Source organism: Prionailurus viverrinus, chromosome A2 (assembly GCF_022837055.1).
Source record: "Prionailurus viverrinus isolate Anna chromosome A2, UM_Priviv_1.0, whole genome shotgun sequence".
Lineage (NCBI taxonomy): Eukaryota > Metazoa > Chordata > Mammalia > Carnivora > Felidae > Prionailurus > Prionailurus viverrinus.
In genome coordinates this window covers 121,155,708-121,177,833 of record NC_062562.1, presented here as the reverse complement: position 1 = coordinate 121,177,833, position 22,126 = coordinate 121,155,708, and the positions used below count along the sequence as shown (strand labels likewise).

The window sequence follows — 22,126 nt, the reverse complement described above, 5'->3', positions numbered from 1 at the left end:
CAGCGGAACTGGGATCTGTGTGGCAAAATGGGAGTCCATTCAAACATACTTGGGGGAATTTCAAGACATTTACTTGGGGTACTAATGACTTCAATTAAGATAGAACACATTACTTAAACCCAGCAAATGATCAGCCTCTGCATATAGAAGTGTGAAGGGAGCTTTAATTAATTTACTAATTGCACGTCTCATCTTAAGTGGTACCACTGATTTGGGCCTGTTAGTGGTTTGGTTGCTGTGTTCTCTTACAAAGTATGGTGCCCTTTGTGGGGTGGGTGGGAGGAAGAGGGTAGCTAGAGTATGTACCCAGCCCTGGGCATTGGCGGACAATGTTGCCCTAATACTGGCTTAGATACCTAAGATTTCCTGGTGGCAGATTTCCTGGTCTTCTGTATAAAATGCAATCAAGTGACTTCCGAGTACCAAGATTGGCAAGACTTTAGTGCCACTCCCACCCCCAGATATATGAACTTCCTGCTTCAGTGATATGTGTGAGGCCTGAGTAGAAGGTTATCTTTACCGTGGAATACAGAAGAGGGCTTCAGAGGACAGAAAAGAAGGTGGGTATGGTTTGACGGGGAGCGGGGTGACAAGGAAGGCTCAGAGCACAAGGGGATGCCTTCTACAGAGGGCACGTCCACATGGGGAGCAAAGGGCAGGAGGGCTTGGTTTCATTAGTGTCTACCTGTGTTCCTCTGTGCTCGCTTAGAAGCAAAGAGAAAGGGAGAAACTGGGTGTTTCCAAGTATCCTTTTATGTACAGAATGTCAAACCGAATGAATGAGTGTCACTTATTGGAATGATGATCTATTAAGACGTCGGGTAGATTTGTTCACCATCGTTATGAATAAGTATTGGGATGCGCTAATGTGAGACTTGGTGAAACTTCTGTGTGTAGAGGTTCTAAAACACTAAATAAATAACCTGCTTCCTTCTGGGCTCTTCATTTGGGAACAAACCCTGAGAAAGGAGTGTCCAAGTTCATGAATTGGCCACCAGGGGTCACCAGAAGAATTTAAAGGGCTTCTGAAGCAAAGCCCTGGTTTCTTGCTCACCAACAAAAGGTGCAGGTTTGTGGGACCTGTGTGCCCACACTCTTCTCCAGTGGAGAGGCTTCTCGCTCAAACATTTACTATTCCTATGTCCCTTCTCAAATTTATAATTTCTTCGTCCCTTCTTCGTGATCATCAGTTCTTGCTACACTACTTGGACCTACACAACATTAATAGAGATCTTATTTTCTTTATAATTAAACATATAAATGCTTATTAGTAGAGGATTACTTACTTTTAAGGTCTTAGCTCGAATGTTAGCCCCTCACCAGACGCCTTCTTTAAGTAGTCAATCTAATGGCTTTCTATTACTCTCTCATATCACCCGTTTATTTAATTACTTATTTATTTCCTGTCTTCTTACCTCCCCAGAAAAATAATCAGAGCTAACATTTAAATAGATGTTTGGTCGGGGCGCCTGGGTGACGCAGTCGGTTAAGCGTCCGACTTCAGCCAGGTCACGATCTCGCGGTCCGTGAGTTTGAGCCCCGCGTCAGGCTCTGGGCCGATGGCTCGGAGCCTGGAGCCTGTTTCCGATTCTGTGTCTCCCTCTCTCTCTGCCCCTCCCCCGTTCATGCTCTGTCTCTCTCTGTCCCAAAAATAAATAAACGTTGAAAAAAAAATTAAAAAAAATAAATAGATGTTTGGCTATTAATAGCCAGACACTGTTCTAAGTGCTGTGCATATATTAATTCTTTGAATCTATATCGCAACCATATAAGATCGGCATTATTATTATTATTATTTTTAAGCAGAGGACACTAAGACACAGAGAAGGTAAGTAACTTGCCCAAGAGCACACAGCTATAAAATAAGATAGTTGGAATTCAGACCTTGCTAGTCTTGTGCCAAAATACATGCTCTTAAACATTAAGTATCCTACTGTCCAAACCTTAGAACAATGCCTGTCAGTGTTGTATGTTAAATGGGTTAATACATTGTGGTAAATCCAGAATGCCATATGGTTTAGCCAAAAGATGATATGCACTATTACGAAAAGATTTTCACAACATGTTAAGTGAATACAGTAAATATAGAATATCTTATATAGCCTGATTCTATTTTTGGAAAAAAGTATTTACACACACAGCATATATAACATCTGCAAAATATATTTATATGTGTGTGTATGGGGGGAGCATAGAGAAAAACCTGGAAAACTAACCATCTCCACGATCATCTCTGGGGACTACAACTGGTGGGATAAGGGAGATTTTTTAAATACCCTCTTGAATAAAAATTAATGAAGAGTAAGTGCTTTCTTTGTAACATAAAAAATTTTAAGGAAAATTTCTAGAACTTTTCACAAAAATAAATGTACTATTTCTCGTGTTCCATATGCTCTTGAATCATCGCTTCAAAATAATAAGTACTTTAAAAGCCCTGAACTTTGTTAAGTCTTAAGTGAATTAAAGCACTTGCTTCTTATAAGTTTTTCAATGTGGGTTTTTGTTCAGGATGTCTTTGTTTACTTTTATTCATTCCTAAGTCGGGGGTGCAGAGGGGGAGAGGGCTGCATTCTCACAACTGAGAGCTAAATATGTCACCCTAGGAATGATCACATTACAGCTTTATGCCATTATTCTTGATGTAATTATTGTTGCAGGCCATGTCATTAGGATGTCATATCAGATTACAAAAGTCTGTGTGCTGTGATATAACTAACTCTTGGGGCTTTAGCACTGAATACGTAAACCTTGATTTTCCAGCATCTGACTTTTGCATTTCATTACAGATGAGGCTAGTATTAGCTCATAGGTTGGTTGGAGTGTGGTAGAAAGATGTGTGCATGGAGTTTTCTTTTTTCTTTTTTTTAAATTTTTATTTAATTTATTTTTTTACTTTACATCCAAGTTAGTTAGCATATAGTGCAACAGTGACTTCAGGAGTAGATTCCGTAATGCCTCTGACCCATGTAGCCCATACCACCCACCCCCCCCGCAACCCCTCCAGTAACCCTCTGTCTGTGCTCCATATTTAAGAGTCTCTTATGTTTTTGTCCTCCTCCCTGTTTTTTATTATTTTGCTTCCCTTTCCTTATGTTCATCTGTTTTGTCTCTTGAAGTCCTCATATGAGTGAAGTCACATGATATTTGTCTTTCTCTGCCTAATTTCACTTGGTGTAATACCCCCTAGTTCCACCCGCGTAGTTGCAAATGGCAAGATCTCATTCGTTTTGATTGCCGAGTAATATGGAGTTTTCTTTAAAAACGGGCTTCCTCATGGGGTATTGAGCTCATTTACCTCCTTCAGGAAAGTACAATCGAGGAGCAAGGTCGGCTGAGGTTGGAGGTGTGTATGCTGATCTCTTATTATTGAAGCATTCCAAGAATGCAGTGTCCTGTACTTCAAAGTTGCATAATAAAGATGTTTGGCACCGATGTGTTTGACTTGACTTTGTAGTGTGGCCTCTCAGGGTCAGGCTATTTTTCTGAGAGCCCAGAGGTCCCATCATTGTGCCAGGTCACAGGAAGGGACATGAAAAGGGAGGGGAGGGGAGGGGAGGGGAGGGCAAAGACCAGAGGGCCAGGGCACCCGAGAGGACAAACTTCCTTTACCCTTGCAGCTTCTCAGCCCTGCCTCCACATGAGAACCACCCGAGAGCTTTGAAAAAGTCTGATGGCTGCCTCACCCCAGACCAATTGATTTGGTATCACTGGGATTTGGGCCTAGGCACTAACGTTTCAAGAAGGTATTTTAATGGGTGGCCAAGGTTGAGAACCACTGGCTCACATGTAGCATACCGTGGCTTCTGGAAGCTCTTGTGCACATTCGGAAAGAAGTGGGGGCTGGGCGTCCACTGGAATGGGTGGGTGCACAGTACCTCCCATTCCCAGGGAGGCTGGACCTGCATCCACTGAGATGCACTGGAAGGTGGTCCCGGTAAGTGGTGTTGAACAGCACGTTAGAGCGTGGGCCGGGAGCTAAAAATCACTTATTCAGACCAAGCACACAGTCAGGGCCAGGCAGGTTAGGGTACAGATGGTTCTGTTTATCTGGCCCAGCAGAGTTTGCAGTATCATTTCATGATCCATTTTCTCACGCCTGTGAGGTGGGCATTATTGCCATTTGCTGGACTGGGAAGCCGAGGGCTGGAAGATTCTGAGGGTCAGGATCACACAGCCGTTTTGTGGCCAAGTAGAACCAGAATCTGCCGGGCTTCCAATTCCAGTTGGCATACCAATGCCCCACTTCCCCACAGCAGCCTTAGAAAGCCGTCTTTGATTTTAATATTTCCTAGCTCAACTTATAAGAGAAATCCCTAATTCTTTTGAATTCTTTATGGACATTTGCAAGGGGACTAACTAGTGAAAAACTGACCAGGGAAGGTATTGGCCAAAGGTGCAAGGGAAAACACCAAACAAGCCGCTTTTCCGGTCCTCTCATTTATAGAGCGTTTATCTTAAAACCATCTATAACTCCTAGTGTTTCTTTCTCACATCAGTCGCTAACGTGTGCAGAACACGTATTATATCCCACTCAACTGAGCTTTTCGAAGATTAATTTTAGCCCTCACATCAACCACATGACATAGGTACTATTACTGATCCCCATTCTACAGATGGGGAAACTGAGGTTCAGAGAGCTTGGGCATCTGGCTTAAGGTCACACAGCTAGTAGATAGGAAAGCCCAGATCTGAATCCAGTTAGGGGTAAGAGCTCACGGACTTCCATTATACTGGGCTGATTTTTAGCCCTGTATACAGCCCTACAGTCCTGCTGACCCAAGTTTCCCAGTCTGACTCTGGGCTCCTACCTTTTCTGCCTGTTTCTTTAACCACAGTGATTGTTTGTACTTATTATACCTTTATCACACATTAGGCATTCTTCCAAAAGCTTTACAGATTTTACCTCATTTAATTCCTTGATGCGGGAGAAGGGACCTCAGGGTAGACCCTCCTAGAGAGGCTCTTGTCCAGCTTACGGCTGTTCTTACCACCACCTCCCTTTCTGCAAGGCTGACTTTGTCAGACTCCTGGTGACCCGAGAGGAGAAATCCCTGTCTCACATCTGTCTTTATGGTTAGAACCCTGTGGTCAGCTCTGCTTCTAGGTTCTTGGCTGTGGTGCCCAGATCTCCTCCCCCTGCGTTAGTCTTGCCTCTGCCCACAGCCTTCTCACATCATCCGGGTAGATGGAACCAGTCCGCTCAAACGTGCAAATGAAACACTGCTCTCTACGTGACTGGGCTAAGTAAGAGGTTGTAGATTTCGTTCTGAGCTAAAGCAATGAGATCTTGCTTGCTAAGCCTGGCTGACTGAACATCAAATGAGCCATGACTTCCAGCCAACACTCACTGTCACATCCAACTGTGAGCCTCCCTGAAGCCACTTTGAGCTCCTTTCAGATTGCTCTGGAGGATTCACGTAGGGCCTGGTGACCTCTCGTTCACCACTCTCACATCCAGCTCTTTTCTGTGTTGACGATTTTCCTCCGCCATTTCCCTCTGTCTGTGGCATTGTTCCCTGGCTCCTCTCATGGCTGGATCCATCTAGAATTCAGATCTCCTTCAACTCAGGATCTCACTCAGTCTTTCCTTGATCACCTGTGTTTAAAGGAAACACCATTCTTTTCTGCCTTCACCCACTCTCTTAACATCGCCTTTATTGCCTCTTCATACTCTTTAATCGTTGGGTTTATTCTTTATAGTCTCTGTGTCACATGAAAATAGAAGCAAAAGAGAATAAGTCTTTTTCTTTTTCTTTACTGCCAGAAACTGATTTTTCATCATCCCCACTCTGCCAATGACCTTTTCTTATTTACCTCTTCCCTGTCTCCTAAATCAATTTGTACCTTGTTTGGGGTTTTGTTACTAACTGATTCTGGGCCTATGCACTTCTTCTCAGTTCCCTCGTGTTTTTTTTTTTTTTAATGTTTATTTATTTTTGAGAAAGAGAGACAGACAGAATGCAAGCAGGGGAGGGGCAGACAGAGAGGGAGACATAGAATCTGAAGCAGGTTCCAGGCTCTGAGCTGTTAGCACAGAGCCCGACGTGGGGCTTGAACTCACGAAGTGTGAGACCATGACCTGAGCTGAAGTCGGATGCTTAACCGACCGAGCCACCCAGGTGCCCCACAGTTCCCTCATGTTGAATAAAGATGCTGTTGTCTTTGTGGGCACCCTCTCAATGAATGAAATCAGAAAGGCAGTTTGGGCTCCAGTGAAGCAGGTGAACTGTCACCGAGGAGGACAGGTTCTTTGTTGTGCCTCTTTGGGAACATGTTGGCCAAATGCAAGTTTAAACAGATTTAAAAAATATAGCCACGCCCTAGGCAATGTCTGGGTCTCTAGGGGCCTACAGAGGCAAAGCTTCTATCTTCAGTGGGTTTTCTGGCTATTGGCAGGAAAAGAATGAACTGAGCAAGATAGATACCAGCATGATGAGGCAAATACTAGCTTAAAACAAGAGATAACCAGCACTGTGCTTGTAATGGAGAGCAGACACCAGGGTCTGGGCAGGCTTTATGAGATTTAGTCGAGGCAGTGAAAAACACAGGGTTTGGATATGTTTGCTTGGGTGTATTCTTTTGCTTAGTGCTCCGTGTGGTCATCGGCTTCTTTGTCCCCCTTAGGTACAGCCCATGGCTGCTCCAGTAGTTCTCTGGCTGCAGGGCGGGCCAGGAGGTTCATCCATGTTTGGACTTTTTGTGGAGCACGGACCTTATATTGTCACAAGTAACATGACTGGTAAGTATTACTTGGACTCTGTTTCCCCATGGAGAGGTTTTCACCTGAAACTTACATCTGCTGCATAAAAAAAAATTAAAGTATACACAGAACCACTAGGAATAGCTTGATAGTTTCAGGTTATAAAAACATAGCTTTCTGACAATGTCTGTCCAAGAAGGAGGAGCCACCAGGCTGAGTGTCCTGGCTGGGCTGCTTTCTCCCTTGAAATCTGAGTGAAAGGTTCTAAGCTATTTTCTTGCAATCTGCTGCTGACTTAAGCAATCTGGGCTTATGAAAGCAGTTGGTATTTATTACTATTTGGGCAAGCTCTTTTGCATGAGCCTAATGGGTGGAATTGTATCCCTAATTATTCACATCAACAGAACACCGTATGGTTCAGTAGCAGAAATGGTCAGATATCCTGGAAGCAAGATGCTGTGGGTGGAGACAGGGGTGAAGGAAGGGGCAGAGGAACCACATCTGGTTGTAACCCTGGGTCACCTCCATCTCATTTTGGGGGTTGGGGAAGATTGTTTACTTTCCCTGGGACAGAATTTGGAGGGCGAACGACTTTGTCACTCAGGTATAAAAGAGTTGTTCTCTTTGGCATTAGGAAGGAAGAAGAGGCTTTAGAAGAAGCCGCTGGGAAGGAATCGACGGGAAGTCGATTTCCTTCCCGTGTGGTATCTCCCTGAGGGCTCCGAGGCATGTGTTTCTCGGTGTTTATACCTGCTTATTTATTTCATCCTCAGGTGGGCACAGGGTTCAGTTTTACTGACGACCCCCAGGGATACGCAGTCAATGAGGATGAGGCTTTAGAAGAAGAGACTTTAAGAATGGTTGATTGGATCAGACAGATAGGAGGTTTATAGGTTTTTTTCTAAGCGAAACAGTTGCAAGGGGTTTTGTTTCCAAACTTTATCCTAGATGGAGAAACCCTCTGGGGGTTTCTCTAGGTCCGGGAAAAGTAGAGGAGAAGAGGGGAGAAGAAAAAAGGTGCTGGTGTCTGTTCCCTACGGTATGAGGCTGAAGCAGTGTCAAAGGGACCCAGGAGTTCATTAACACGATGGGGACAGGTGGGCTTGCTGGGCTGCTGACCAAAGCCAGGCCATAGGTGGGCTGGTTGGTTAACGACCCAGTCTCAAACCTCTTCTCTGTTTTACTAGTGCGTCCCAGAGAGTTTTCTTGGATCACCACATTTTCCATGCTTTACATTGATAATCCAGTGAGTATCCGATGGTCCTATGAAATGCCAAGTGGGCCTCTCTTGTCTTTTTCCTTTATATAAGGTACATTTAAAAAATAAGGGAAAAGAGGGGTGCCTGGGTGGCTCAGTTGATTAAGCGACCCCCTTCAGCCTAGGTCATGATCTCGCCGTTCCCGAGTTCGAGCCCCGCGTCGGGCTCTGTGCTGACAGCTCGGAGCCTGGAGCCTGTTTCGGATTCTGTGTCTCCCTTGCTCTCTGCCCCTCCCCCATTCACACTCTGTCTCTGTCTCTGTCTCTCTCAAAAATAAAAATAAACGTTTAAAAAACATTTAAAAAAAATAGGGAAAAGACACAGGTTTAGGGTTTTCTTTATAAAACAGAATTTAATCTCTTAAACACCATCTGAGATGGCATTTTTCCAGCATATATCATTAAATCTGAGTTTGGAGGAATTTTTCTTGCTACTTTCTCTCCTCTCATTTTTAATCTTATGAAATGTCCTGTTCACTGAATTATATCATCCAGGATAAAGGATTGGTTTCTTTCGACTGATGATCCACCTTCCCCATATCATGGGTTATTGTATAATATTGGAATTCCTAACATTTCTAGCAGAGTTGTAGATTTCAAAAGTCAAAGCTGGTCTCCTTCATTTATCACAGTGAGCCCCATCTAGGAGCAAAATGTGGGGTTCTCCTTTGGAAGTTCTTCTGAAATTGAGTCCAATAAACAGAAAAATAGGAGAGTAACTTTAGAGTTAGCTTCTGCAGATCAGGAGTGTCGTTGCCCCCTAACTGATTTCTCTGATTTCTCTCACGCCCCAGATGGTTCCGAGAAAACAGATAAATAGGGAGAAAAAAAAAAGTCCAACATACTTGTTCCCTCTTTACCCACCAAGTTTTGCCAGCCATCCTCTTTCCTCGTCTACAATTGCGTATTTCAAAAGAAGTCGAATGAAATGTCCTGCTCCCTTGTGTGTTTAGGGAAAGCAAAAACAAAAATGTTTACACCTAGTTGAGGTGCATCCTTTATGCAGATTTTTGACACAAAGTAAGTGGCAGCTTCTTCTGGATTTACAGCTTGGTTGTCTATGCGCTTCTAGGTGTAAGGAAGTGTTAGTTTCAAACTAATCTTTATTTTAAAACTTCTCTACTGAAGGTGAAGGGGCTTAGTGGCCATATTTCTCACAAGTAAAAAAAATGAAAACACACACACACACACACAAACTATCGTTCATCTCCAGCCTAGAGAGTTCCTTCTTAGCAGGACAGAGCAATGCGCCCTCCAGGTTTCAGAGAGGGGACAACTTTGGGTCTTTTGATAGTGCAGCGGTGGGGGGGCGGGGGGCAGGAAAGGTGAATGGCTCCCCTTTAAATCAATATCTGGCAGAGTCCACCTTGTGGAATCAGGACAGCTCAGCCACTGACCCCAGGGCAGAGCTTTGTGCTATTGTTCTATTTGGGGTTGGTGGAGGGGAGAGGCAAAAGGTGAAATGCAGCATTGCCCCCACCATGGGGATGGGTAAAGGCACATGGGGTAGTGTGGCAGAAATCCCAGCTCAGAGGCTTGGCCTTTGGAATAAGGTCGATTTCCTTCCCGTGTGGTATCTCCCTGAGGGCTCCGAGGCATGTGTTTGTCGGTGTTTATACCTGCTTATTTATTTCATCCTCAGGTGGGCACAGGGTTCAGTTTTACTGACGACCCCCAGGGATACGCAGTCAATGAGGATGATGTGGCACGGAATTTATACAGGTAAAAGGTCTTGGCTGTCTCTTGACCTTCTTCAGACCAAACGTTTTTCTATTTCGATACGGAAATTCACCCAATGGTGTCAGTAGTACTGATGGATCCTCATGGACTAATTCTTAAAGACATATTAAGAATACGTCTACGTGAGGAGCTCACACACACACACACACACGTGTGCGTGTGCGCACATGTGCGTACACACAGTCTGCTTTTTGCTTTGTTACTTTATCACTGATAACTGTGAAAATGGCCGGCAGACTTGCTGGGATGAGCACTGGGTGTCATCTGTAAGCGATGAATTGCTAAATTCTACTCCTGAAACCCATACTGCACTATACTTGAATTTATTATTTTTATTTTTTTTTTCAACGTTTATTTATTTTTGGGACAGAGAGAGACAGAGCATGAACGGGGGAGGGGCAGAGAGAGAGGGAGACACAGAATCGGAAACAGGCTCCAGGCTCTGAGCCATCAGCCCAGAGCCCGACGCGGGGCTCGAACTCCCGGACCGCGAGATCGTGACCTGGCTGAAGTCGGACGCTTAACCGACTCCGCCACCCAGGCGCCCCTGCACTATACTTGAATTTAAATAAATTAAACAACAACAACAACAACAACAACAAATGTTCAGCAAGAAAATAACAAGGAGGGCTGAAATCCTAAGGCACGACTGTAATTTTGTAAAAATATCCTTTAAGAGACAACAGAAACGGAACAGAATATCCGACCAAAGATTATTTTCAAGCCTTTCAGCTAGGTGCCTGAGAGGATGTTGTGTGCTTTCCAACATTGTATTTGAACTTTGCATTTGCCCAGAAACAACATCTTCTTGCTCGTTGCTCTTTTTTCTCGGGACTCCTGTTTCTGTGGCCTTCAGATGCAATTTTCCCCTCTCTTGCTTCTCCTTCATGACCCCCAGGCTGAAAGCTTAGCTTGTTAGCTAGTCTCTGACTTTTTCCTTCATCTTCCACAACTATTCTTTTACTTAAAAAAAAGAAAAAAAATGGAAAGAAGATGTAAAGTTGTAAGCCTGGTCAAACACTGCACATAGAAGTTCTTCTTTTTTCGTACCCATATTTGCTATGGCTATTTTTAGTACTTTTTTTTTTTTTTTTAAGTAAGTGATCATTCTTATTTGGTCACATTTTTCCAGTCTGTAAATTGTTACTAGAGGTCAAGTCCCGAATTCTTTCAGATCAGTAAGGTACCACCTTATGCCCTATAATCATTTACTCACAGAACCCTAGTGGCCAGAATGAGATAACCAACTCCCCTATTTCCTAATTGTACCGCACACTCATTCTGCTGGTTACTTGGTGAGCAAACCCAACCAATTGCTAAAGTGAAAGTAAGTCTAATAACAAATCAGAGTTTTCTGATCTCTGACAAAAGTTTTCCATTTTATTCTTTCTCCCCAAGGCAGATGGCTAGGGAACGGAGGAAAGAGTAACTTCTGGCCTTTCTTCCTGAGACATTTCTTTCTGTCTTCTCTGCGGACCCAGAAAACAAATATGGCTGTTGTTTCCTACACTTTCTTTCTTTTTTTTTAATTTTTTATTAAAAACAATTTTTTTTAACATTTTATTTATTTTTGAGACAGAGATAGAGTGCGAGCGGGGGAGGGGCAGAGAGAAAGGGAGTCACAGAATCTGAAGCAGGCTCCAGGCTCCAAGCTGTCAGCACAGAGTCCGATACGGGGCTCGAACTCACGAACCATGAGATCATGACCTGAGCCGAAGTCGGACACTTACCTGACAGAGCCACTCAGGCGCCCCTGTTTTCTACACTTTCATTTGTCATTTGTCCCATTATTTAGTCGCTTCCATTCTGTGTCCAGGGGCATGGCTAGGACCCCACACTTCTGCTTCCAGGTACATTGGGTCCTGGGAGCAGATTAGCCAGATTTCCACAGGATTCCCCCTCCTCTGCCCCTAGCTCAGGCACCTCCTCTTTCCCTATAGACACATAATCATGATGGCTGTCCTTACAAGTTTACTCAAGTGCCATGAGCAGTGACTGTGTGCTCTCATTTTTCAGATAGAACACCTACTTCTCCCCTTATTCCTCCCTGCCCTCTCTGACCCTCTTTTGGTTTAAATCCAAACAAGCTCAGTTGTTTAACTAGCAAACACCCAGAGGGCGGAGGTTCTGTGGTGAAGAAATGCATCAATCCCCTCTAAGCCAGAGCATGCAACCCGCCATTCTTTTTCTGTCTCTTCTTCCCCTCCCCCAAAGATGGTTACAGCTTCCAGTTGACCCTCCGTGTGGATGTATACTGCTGACATGTGGTACATCTCCTCTTAGATGACATGTAAAGAGAACCTATTTCAAAGCATCCATTGTTTATAGCTGTTTTAGTTCTTTTTGCTTCAGGCTCTTAGAACTGGAAAATAGCTAATCAAGGGTAGTGCAGAAAACTGATTTCAGCTGTTTCCTTTATAGTTTACACTATTTGTTTCCCTTTGTGACTACATTCTTCTCTCCAGCTCTCCAGATGAGTGTTTGGAATAAGAAGGTCGCTTTGAAACCCATAAACGTAGGTTTAAAGAGTAGACCTTCGGGGCGCCTGGGTGGTGCAGTCGGTTAAGCGTCCGACTTCAGCCAGGTCACGATCTCGCAGTCCGTGAGTTCGAGCCCCGCGTCAGGCTCTGGGCTGATGGCTCAGAGCCTGGAGCCTGTTTCCGATTCTGTGTCTCCCTGTCTCTCTGCCCCTCCCCCGTTCATGCTCTGTCTCTCTCTGTCCCAAAAATAAATAAACGTTGAAAAAAAAAATTTTAAAAAATAAAAAAGAGTAGACCTTCTTTTTCTCCTTTTGAAAACCATCTTTTTTTTTTTTTTCCACTGAAAAACCCATTCCTTTTGACTATTAATAGCCCGTGCCTATAAGGAGTAGACTCCTAAAGAGGCATTTGACATTCACACTTAGGCTGCCCTTGTGTGTGTTTGTTTGGAAGCAAAGGCTTTTTGCTAACCAGACATTTAAATATTCGATTTTTTTTTTTTAATTTGGAACATGCTATTGAGCCACAATGCCCCTCTGATTTAGGTAAAATAAATAACTAAATATACTAAAGAATAACAAATTTACTAACTTTGATCTGGAGTGTATGGTCTGGTACCATTCCCCTTCTACCACTGTTTATCGATTGCCTGCTACGTGCCAGACATTGTCCCTGATGCTGGTAATAGAGTAGTCAACAAGCTCCCCTAGTCCTTGGTCTGGTGCTTACCCATCTTGAGCGTGCCTGAAGTTAGTTTCTTAGCAGCCAGATGGAAACGCTACTATCATTCTATTCCACCTGCCGCTTTGTATGGGAAATAGTATCAATTGCTAAAACGTGTTTCATAACCATGTGACTATGAAACTGGCTTCACATATTAAATGAGAACACTGGACGGAGCAGATCATGGCCCGGCCATAGTGGGGGTGGAATGAATGCGAAGGATGGCTGCCCGTGTGCCACTGCTGAACAAAACTGCCGAGCTTCTTGGCACTGTGCTTATTTCAGTCACACTGTTACTGACAAAAGCTCCCCCTTGTCTGGCCTTTGTTGGCCTGGAACTTTTGCTTAGATTGTTTTAACTTCTTTTTAACGTCTTGTGTTCATTATGCCTCTGACTCCATTAGACCTCTCCAAATTCTCTAGTGCATTATCATTTCCATCTACTTGCTGTGCCCCGAACCTACCAGCTTCCCTTTTTACAAAATGTATCTGAGGAATAATTTCTTCCTAGTCATTTTCCCCTGCGAGGTAGATTTCTTCTTCTTGTCCTTCAGTGTAACTTTCTACCACCAGATGGCCTTTGACTAAAATTCTGTTAGCGAAAGCCCCTGGCACAATGCTAGCAATGTTGCCAAATGGCATCGTCTGGCAGAGGCAAGCTTCCTGTGACAGCGAGCTCTTGTGACTGTGCGTGGACAGCGAGCTCGTGTGACTATGCACATACACGCGTGCGTGCAAATGTGTGTCTATCGTGTATTATATATTTTAGCAATTCTGCTTCTAAATTTGAAATTTTCTGTAGGCGTGATTCTAGATTGTATTTTTGAGCAAACCCTCACCATGGAATAAGAATTACATATAGTTGACTAAGACACAGTTAAACAAGCAAATGGCATATGTAAATCTAACTTACTAAATTTACTTTTTTCTTCCTTCACTCCCATTTAAGAAAGCTCTACCAGGGTGCCTGGGTGGCTCAGTCAGTTAAGCGTCTGACTTCAGCCCAGGTCGTGATCCCACGGTTCGTGGGTTCGAGCCCTGCGTTGGGCTCTGTGCTGACAGCTCAGAGCCTGGAGCCTGCTTCAGATTTTGTGTCTTCTTCTCTCTCTGCCCCTCTCCTGCTCATGATCTGTCTCTCAAAAATAAATAAGCTTTAAAAAAAAAAAAGACCTACCAAAGGCTTGGATTAGCCAAATTTTTGCTCTGCTCCTCTTGTGATATTAAAACTGTAACTTCCTCAAGTGGAGAACTTGGAAACTTCAGCTAGAGAATCCTGGCATTTTCAAGCTAGAAGTAACCTGGAAGGTTAGCTCCTTGAATTAAGATTGCCAGATGAAATACAGAATGCCTAGTTAAATTTTAATTTCAGATAAATAATGAATAATTTTTATAAATCTAAGTATGTCCTATGTAATATTTGGGTCATAGTTATGCTAACACATTATTTGTCGTTTATCTGAAATTCAAGTTTAATTGGACGTCTTGTATTTTTATTTGCTAAATCTGGCAACCCTAAAACTTTAACAGATTCTCCAAGGAAATAAACTTTAAGCCAAAGCACGAGGCGTAATTGAGATTTACTATGTTAAACTGTCTATTGCCATTCCAACTAGCAGGAAGAGGGAAGAGAAATAGTTTTTAGCCTGAAGGTTGGCGAGGGAAGGGTAGAAAATAAACTCCTATTTTTATCTCTACGCTAAAGCTATCTTATTGCCAGAACAAACATGGAAGCTATATAGTGCAGCTTTCCAGATTTAGTTGCTACAAAGGCTTTACTTCCTGTCAATAATAAATACAGAAATACACCAAAACTCTACAGTGGTCTTTCATGATGGATTTTTATGGAGCCTTTGCAAATTAAGTGCAGCCAGACCCGGCAGTGAGCCGTGATCATAATGACCCAGTTTTGCCTCTCTGTAACCCTTGAACTTTCTCCTCCTCCTGGTTTTGCAGGGCCTCCTTCCTTGCCTTTCATCTTCACTGGATGGTTCGTGGCTTTTAGTCCCTCAGCAGGAAGCTGGAACAAAGCTCTGCCTGACTTCTCAGACAATGCAATCTGGGTCAAAACACTGATAGAGCTTCTGAATTCCACAAGTTTTGTTTCCTTTTTGAAAGATTTGGTCAAGTAGAGAATCATTCAATAATCTACCCTTTTCTTGGTTATTATGAAACAATTTCTGGAGTCTGTTGAAATCTATTTCAGGAGAACTCATTGAAGTGGCTGTTGGCATTCTTTAATAAGTGTGATTTTTTTGGAGCTTAGATGCCACTGTACTGTTAGTTCTATATCTGGCCATTTGGTGGTTTTCTTTTAAATTATGGTCATTTTACAGCCTTTTTGTTCTTTGGTTATTAAAATGCTGAAATTTTGGGACCCCCCCCCCAATAGAAATGTTTGGGGTTCCTCACAGGAAGATGTTGGTAAGCAAGTAACATTCTCATTACTTCACCAGAAACCCAAGTTAATGGGGTCATAAGGCTTGCAGAACTACCTCTAAGAATTGCTGTAGGGGGACCTGGGTGGTTCAGTGGGTTAAATGACCGACTTCAGCTCAGGTCACGATCTCACAGCTTGTGAGTTCAAACCCTGCGGACAGCTCAGAGCCGGGAGTCCACTTCGGATTCTGTGTCTCCCTTTCTCTCAGCCCCTCCCCTGCTCATGCTCAGTCTCTCTCTCTCTCTCTCTCTCTCTCTCTCTCTCTCTCTTTCTCTCTGTCTCAAAAATAAATAAACATTAAATTTTTTTTTTAAGGAATTGCTGTAATAATAGGTGAAAGCCTGTATCACTTTGCTCAAGGGTACCCTCAACAGCTAGAAGATCTAGGTTGGTAACCCAGAGATTTGGAAACCTGCCCAGAGTGTTGATGTCCCCTTGTCTCAACCTCTTAGTATCCTAAAGTAAGCCCACAATTATTTTCTAACCATCCACGGTGTGGAATGTTACATACGTGACATTTTGAAAACAACGCTTACAGGAGCTCACAGCCTAATGGCCTCTTCCTTCAAATGTGAAACTTACCGTCAAAAGGTTAGTTTTGGTAGCATAGCATTAAGCATTTTTGATTCCATGTGATTTTTTTTTATTGTTGTCGTTCTTCTTTTCACAGTGCACTAACTCACTTTTTCCTGTTGTTCCCTGAATATAAAAACAATGACTTTTATGCCACGGGGGAGGTAAGTTGAAGTCCTGTGTTCTTGTGTGCTTCCAATATCCTCGGGACTGAAGTACGGTGACTCATGCATTCAGTATGTACATACACGTACACAAATATATATTAACATTAATTCAGCCCGTATTCAGAATTCTCTATCCCCCAAATGTTCTCTAGAACCCTTTTTTTAAAAAATAAATATAGGGCTCAGTAAAGTTTTGCATATCACGATGGTCTCAGTCCCGTGACATATTGTTGTGGTTGTCTCATGATGATGATTTTGAAGAGTGTAGGCCAGGTGCCCTGTGGCATGTCCCGTTTCTGAATTTGGCTGATTCTTTCCTCAACGCGTAGATTCAGTGAAAACATTTCGGCAAGAACATGACATGGGTGATGCGTGTGCCTCCTATCTTATCACGTCAGGAGGCTCGTAACATCAGTTTGTCTCATTATTGGCGATGCTACACTTGGTCACTTGGCCCAGGTGGTCTCTCCCAGATCTCACCGTTGGAAAGGCACCTTTTTCTCTTGAAATTAATAAGTAGCATGAGACCATGTGGAAATCTGTTCCCTCCAGATCTGTCACCCTCTAGTTTTCGCATTCATTGATGATTCCTGCCTGAATCCGTCATTCCACTGGGGGGTTGTAAATGGTGATTTTTTTTGAGGGGGTCTATCTTCCTATAGATGTCATCTAGTAGTCTTCTACAGAGAAGATCTTCCCCTTTTCTTCTTTTCTCAACATCTGAGCACTAAGTGTGCCCATTGCTCCTGGGATGCCATTTCTTTCAGGCTTTCTTTGTAAGCAGAACCAGGGAACTGAATGACTTCATACTGACCCTTAATTCTAATTCAACATCACGAGGTTCTTTTCTCCTTTCCCCATTCTGTGTTTGTATACCCCTTCTCCCACACTGTGGACCGTGTTTCCCAGCAGCATCAGTGTATTTATTCCTTTGCTGGATCCTAACAATATGTGCAAAATGATCTTAGAAGGTGACATCAGTACCGCTACCAACAAAGAAACCTCCAAGTTACATTCAATATTTTTTGCTACAATTACTGTTATCCTTAGACTATATTTCACTACAGGTTTAAAAGTACCATATTTCAAAGTTCTAATAATTAACTCTATTTTTTCCCTAGGCTGATTATGTTACAAGTTTTTAAATTTTTTTTTATGTTTTATTTTATATTTGAGAGAGACAGAGTGCAAGCAGGGGAGGGGCAGAGAGACGGAGACAGGATGTGAAGCAGGTTCCAAGCTCCGAGATGTCAGCACAGAGCCTGATGCAGGGCTCGAATTCACTAGAAGGGATATCACAGCCTGAGCCGAAGTCGGACCCTCAACCAACTAAGCTACCCAGGCCCCTCTATGTTACAATTAAAAAAAAATTTTTTTTACATTTATTCATTTTTGAGAGACAGGGAGAGACAGAGCACAAGTGGGGAAGGGGCAGAGAGAGAGGGAGACAGAATCCGAAGCAGGCTCCAGGCTCTGAGCCGTCAGCATTGAGCCTGACGCAGATCTCGAACCCACGAACCATGAGATCATGACCTGAGCCGAAGTTGGATGCTCAACCGACTGAGCCACTATATGCTACAATTTAACGTACAGTTAAGTTCACTTGCCTAGGTTGGCTTCAGTTTTAGGGTTTGCTTTTTTTTCCCCATCCCGTTAAATTTAAAGTTATTTTAAACACGTATAGCAGCCAATACTTTGAGAGCCCAGGAATCCCAAGGTGCTAGGAACACCACTGTGAACAAAACAGAACAATTTCCTGCCTTCATACATTGTAGAGGCGAAGACAGTGATGAGTGAAGAGATACATATGCGCTATGCGTCAAGCGGTGATGAGTGTCATGAAGAAAGATGAAGCAGGTGAGGGTTGCAGAGTGGTGCAGGTGCCCTCCTGGATACTAGAAAGGCTCTCCGGTAAGGACACAACTGGGCAGAGTGCCGAGACTAGTAGATGCAGACTAGTGGATGAGACTGGTAGAGTGATAGCTGCGGTTATCTTAGAGAAGAACTCTCCTGGAAGGAGGGATAGCAAATGCCAAGACTAAGGTGGGGACAGGCTTGGTGTGCTCAAGGAATAGCACGGGGCCACTGTAGAAGGAGCTGAGATGGGAGAGGCAGACAGATCACGTAAGATGATCTGGCCCATGGAAGATTTTGGACTTTATCCCGAGGGTGATGGGAAATCGTTGAGGGGTGCAGTGTTCGCTGAAAGAGTAGTTAGAATCAAATTCGATTCAATTCAGCACTCCTGTATCGAGTGACTACGGTGGCTGAGGCATTGGACCCGTATTGGAAATTCAGCCATTAATAAGACGTTGAGCCTACCCTTAATCTGAAAGCCTGGCAATAGGTAAAATACTGAATGAAAAGGACGATTAGAGAAGTGGCTGGAGAGACAGACAGCACAAGGAGAGTGCAAATAGCTTACTTCTCTCAGTGTGGGATCCTCAGGAAAGGCCGGACAGAAGAGGTGACAGTTAAACCGGATTTTGAAAGATGCGTAGGGGTGGGTTAGTCAAGGATCTTTTGCTTATAAGTGACAGAAACCCTATCCAAAATGGCTTAAGTAAAACAGGGGGTCATGGCTGTGTCTGGGTGCTCAAAACGTTGTCATCAGGAATTTCTCTCTTGATCTATTCACTTGACTTTGTACTGCACTAGTTTCATTCTAAGCTATGTTTTTTTCACTGGTAGCCTTGCACCTCTACCCCATCCTAATGTTCTAAGTATAACCTATCAGCTCAACTTTTCTTCCCCAATAATTCCACTATATTCCTGAATCTCATGTGACCCATTTGGATCCCATGCCTGTTCTAGAACTACTAACTGGGGTCAAGGGGATGGACATACACGTTGGCCATAATGGTGCCTGAGGCCCACCCAGTGCCCTGGGAAGGGTGGGATCATAGTGAGGCCCTCCGCCTCTGAATCACAAGGCCTGAGAGTGGGAGATGGGTGGTACACCAGGGAAGACCCCAGTGACGATACTAGAGGAAGGGCTGGAAGGATGCTGGATAAGCTCAAACCACAGAGGTCCACCGTAAGGGAGACAAGGTGAAAACAGTCTCAGTTTTTCCAAGGAGATGGCAAGTTAATGGAACCAGGAACTTCCTCATCTTCTGCCTGCGTTCTTTTCTATTTGGAAAGGATATTCTAACTGTTTGCCTTACTCCACTTACATCTTTTTTAAGCCAGCTATCTGGTCAGGATTATTTAGGATCTCTACCAGTAATTCCCTGCTGGTCCTTGACTTTTAACCCATTTCAGAGGCAAGTGGGGCAAAGGGGCAGGAAGCGATGCCTCTGTCATTTTGGAAGCCACCCTGAAAAATTCCCAGTCTCCACCTCCACCAGAGGAGCGATCTGCTTACTGTGTAATTCCTGCCTTGCAAATAATGTGGTGATGCTGTTAACCATGAAGTTGGACTTTCAGCAAAGCTGCCCGATTCTGGATGAGAAATTTGTCTATTTCACATCTGCCCGGTGGTTTCATGCATGTAACTGAATGTGTGTAGGAAGGGACAGTTTTCTTTTTTACACTCTTGGCTGCCAGGATGAATACTTTTAAGGAAACCTGTGCCTTTTGAGTGATGAAGGAAGATGTGAACGAGGGCAGGCAGGAGCCGGGATGAGATGCAGTCACCAGACAGCAGCATTTTCATAGGGGCTACAGGGGATATGTTAAATCCAGGGCCACATCTCTTTCTAGAAGGAAGAGCACTAAATAATAACACCTTGGTGGTTTGTTTTATTAGAATGCTGTGTTTTTCCAGTCTAGTTTGTTCCATCTGGTCTTCTGTTTTAAGGTTAGGAGGCAGAATGGAAAAGTAGTTCTGGGTTAATAATCAGGGGACCTGAGATTCATTGCTGGCTTTGCCTCTCTGGGTGATTCCAAGCGAGTTCTTTAACCTCTCCTGGCCTCTGCTTTTCATCTTATAGTCGGAGGGCTTGGCTTTTCAATTAGATCACTTTCAGGGATATTTTGCTTTACTAGATGTTCAACCGTAGTTACCTAGATGTACTCTTATAGCATCTGTATACAATTGCAATTTTAATGTAATACCCACCCTCCTTCTCTCCATCCCCCCCCCCCCCCAAAAAAAACCGTTGCGATAGATTTTTCAAGAAAGGGAAATCCTATCTGTTCAGAACTTTTAATTTCCTCACACCGTTCCGGAGGCTGAACAAACAATGCCACTAAAGTAGCAGGATCGTGATTGAAAAATAAATGAGTAAACTCAGAAATGCTTCTCTGGGGCTCCTGGGTGGCTCAGTTGGTTAAGCGTCTGACTCTTGGTTTTTGAGTCAGGTCATGATCTTATGGCTCGTGGGTTCGAGCCCCGTGTTGGGCTCCACCCTGACAGCACAGAGCCTGCTTGGGATTCTCTCTCTCCCTTTCTCTCTCTTCCCCTCCCCTACTCTCTCTTTCTCTCTCTCAAAATAGATAAACTTAAAATAAAAAAAGAAAAGAAATGGTCTTCTCCTTTTCAGCGCAAATGTACTGGACCTAAATATCCTTTCCATTTGCGTACTATGAGTGAGGGGTATAGCCTGATCTCAAAAGGTCTGGAGCAGCTGTTCAGCACCCTGAATTTGGTGCAAGAGAGTCTGGAAGTAATAACAATACCTACTGCATAGGATTGTTTTGAGCATCTAATTAGATAATCCTCCTCAAATATTTAATGACGTGATGGCTGTGGTGAGTACCGAACACACGATGACTGTTATTACCGTTCTTGGTGAAAAGCTGGATTAATACGTTATGGCTCCAGAGCATATGACCTAATGCATGTAGACAGGGCCTGAGATATTTTAAAAGTTCTGCTCACGTCTTTCTGGGAAGTGGCATTGTCTCTCCTGTTATTTTGAAATCATCTTCAAAAGAAATAGTTTGCTTTGTCTAAACAACGATGGTGGGGCTTAGAAGATGATATTTGAAAGTTTGGGATAGTAGCGAAATGTGCCGGGACCGACCCAGGCCCCCTGCCACAGCCGTGTGGCCCATGGCGAGCCCACAACCAGGCATACTGTGGGATCTGCCGGCGGTACGATCCAGAAGGAAGAACCGCCTTGTCTCCTTCCCTCCTTCTCTCCATTTCGGCACAGAACACCAACTGGAATTAATTTTCTCTAAAGAGAGACAAATGTGTCTGTAAATCACCCTCCTCAAGGCATGAAAAAAATGTACTTCAAAAAGAGAAACAAGCTGCATTTAATTCACATAATTAACTTTCTTTATAAGGGTTATCCTTTCTGAGCCAGTAACTATTAGTGAGATTGCTCTTGTTCTTGAGGTACAGACTCACTTGAGAATCCTCTCAAGTGTACGTGGGCCCAGCTAGAAGTTAAAGCAAAACAGCCCTCACTGGAAGGCAGGAAGGTGGCGGCGGGAGGAAGGGGGACTGCCCATTGTTCTCTGAGCGTGTGGCTTTGCGTCCTCTCCCCGGAAAGATTCCGTGCCTATGGGTGGTTGTGGCAATGAATGGGGAGCGTGTCCAAAATGGCAGAATATGTGGTTACAACTGAGCATCTCTCCCTGATCGGGAGGAAGGGGCCAAGTTGCCTCAGAGGCAATTTTGTAACCACGGTTAATGTGAGGGCCAAATAAAGGCAAAGCTTTGAAGCTATTTAAAAATTAGTGAGCTTAATAGGATACTTTATCTTCATCTGCATGAGTGAAGTCCTGCTGGGATCATGGAGTCTGACAACATTTACTGGAATCATCATGGTCCACTGGGTTCGGGTTGCAGGCTCCCAGTAGGTGAGAGCCGTGTTTGTGTAATGTGTTTCCTACACTACTAAGCAAAGTGTTTGTTGAATGTTACAGAGCAGCCTTGTGCAAGGTTGTTGCTGGACAAAATAAAAATATTGATGACATTTCTCACCAGTTTCTTTTCATCTCCCTTCCATCGCCCCTGTCTCCCTGCTCTGTGTCCCGGGCCCTGAGAACCCTCCTTTCTACTCCTTTATTTTCCAGGTCCCTCCGGTACCCTACCTCCCACCTCCAGCCTCCCTTTCTTCCCTTGGCTCTATTGTGCTCAGGTCCTGTTTC

At 43.8% G+C, this 22,126-nt stretch overlaps 1 protein-coding gene across 3 annotated transcripts in view; it reads left to right on the top strand.

Annotated features, from left to right (window-relative positions):
* CPVL (carboxypeptidase vitellogenic like) overlaps positions 1-22,126 on the top strand; it is a 118,924-nt gene that overhangs the window by 19,544 nt on the left and 77,254 nt on the right. For all 3 annotated transcript variants that reach the window (XM_047849033.1, XM_047849031.1, XM_047849030.1), the window contains exons 4-7: positions 6,625-6,739; positions 7,888-7,946; positions 9,601-9,680; positions 16,009-16,075. In XM_047849033.1, the coding sequence (XP_047704989.1) occupies positions 6,625-6,739; positions 7,888-7,946; positions 9,601-9,680; positions 16,009-16,075 (321 nt within the window). The remainder of the gene's footprint in view (positions 1-6,624; positions 6,740-7,887; positions 7,947-9,600; positions 9,681-16,008; positions 16,076-22,126) is intronic.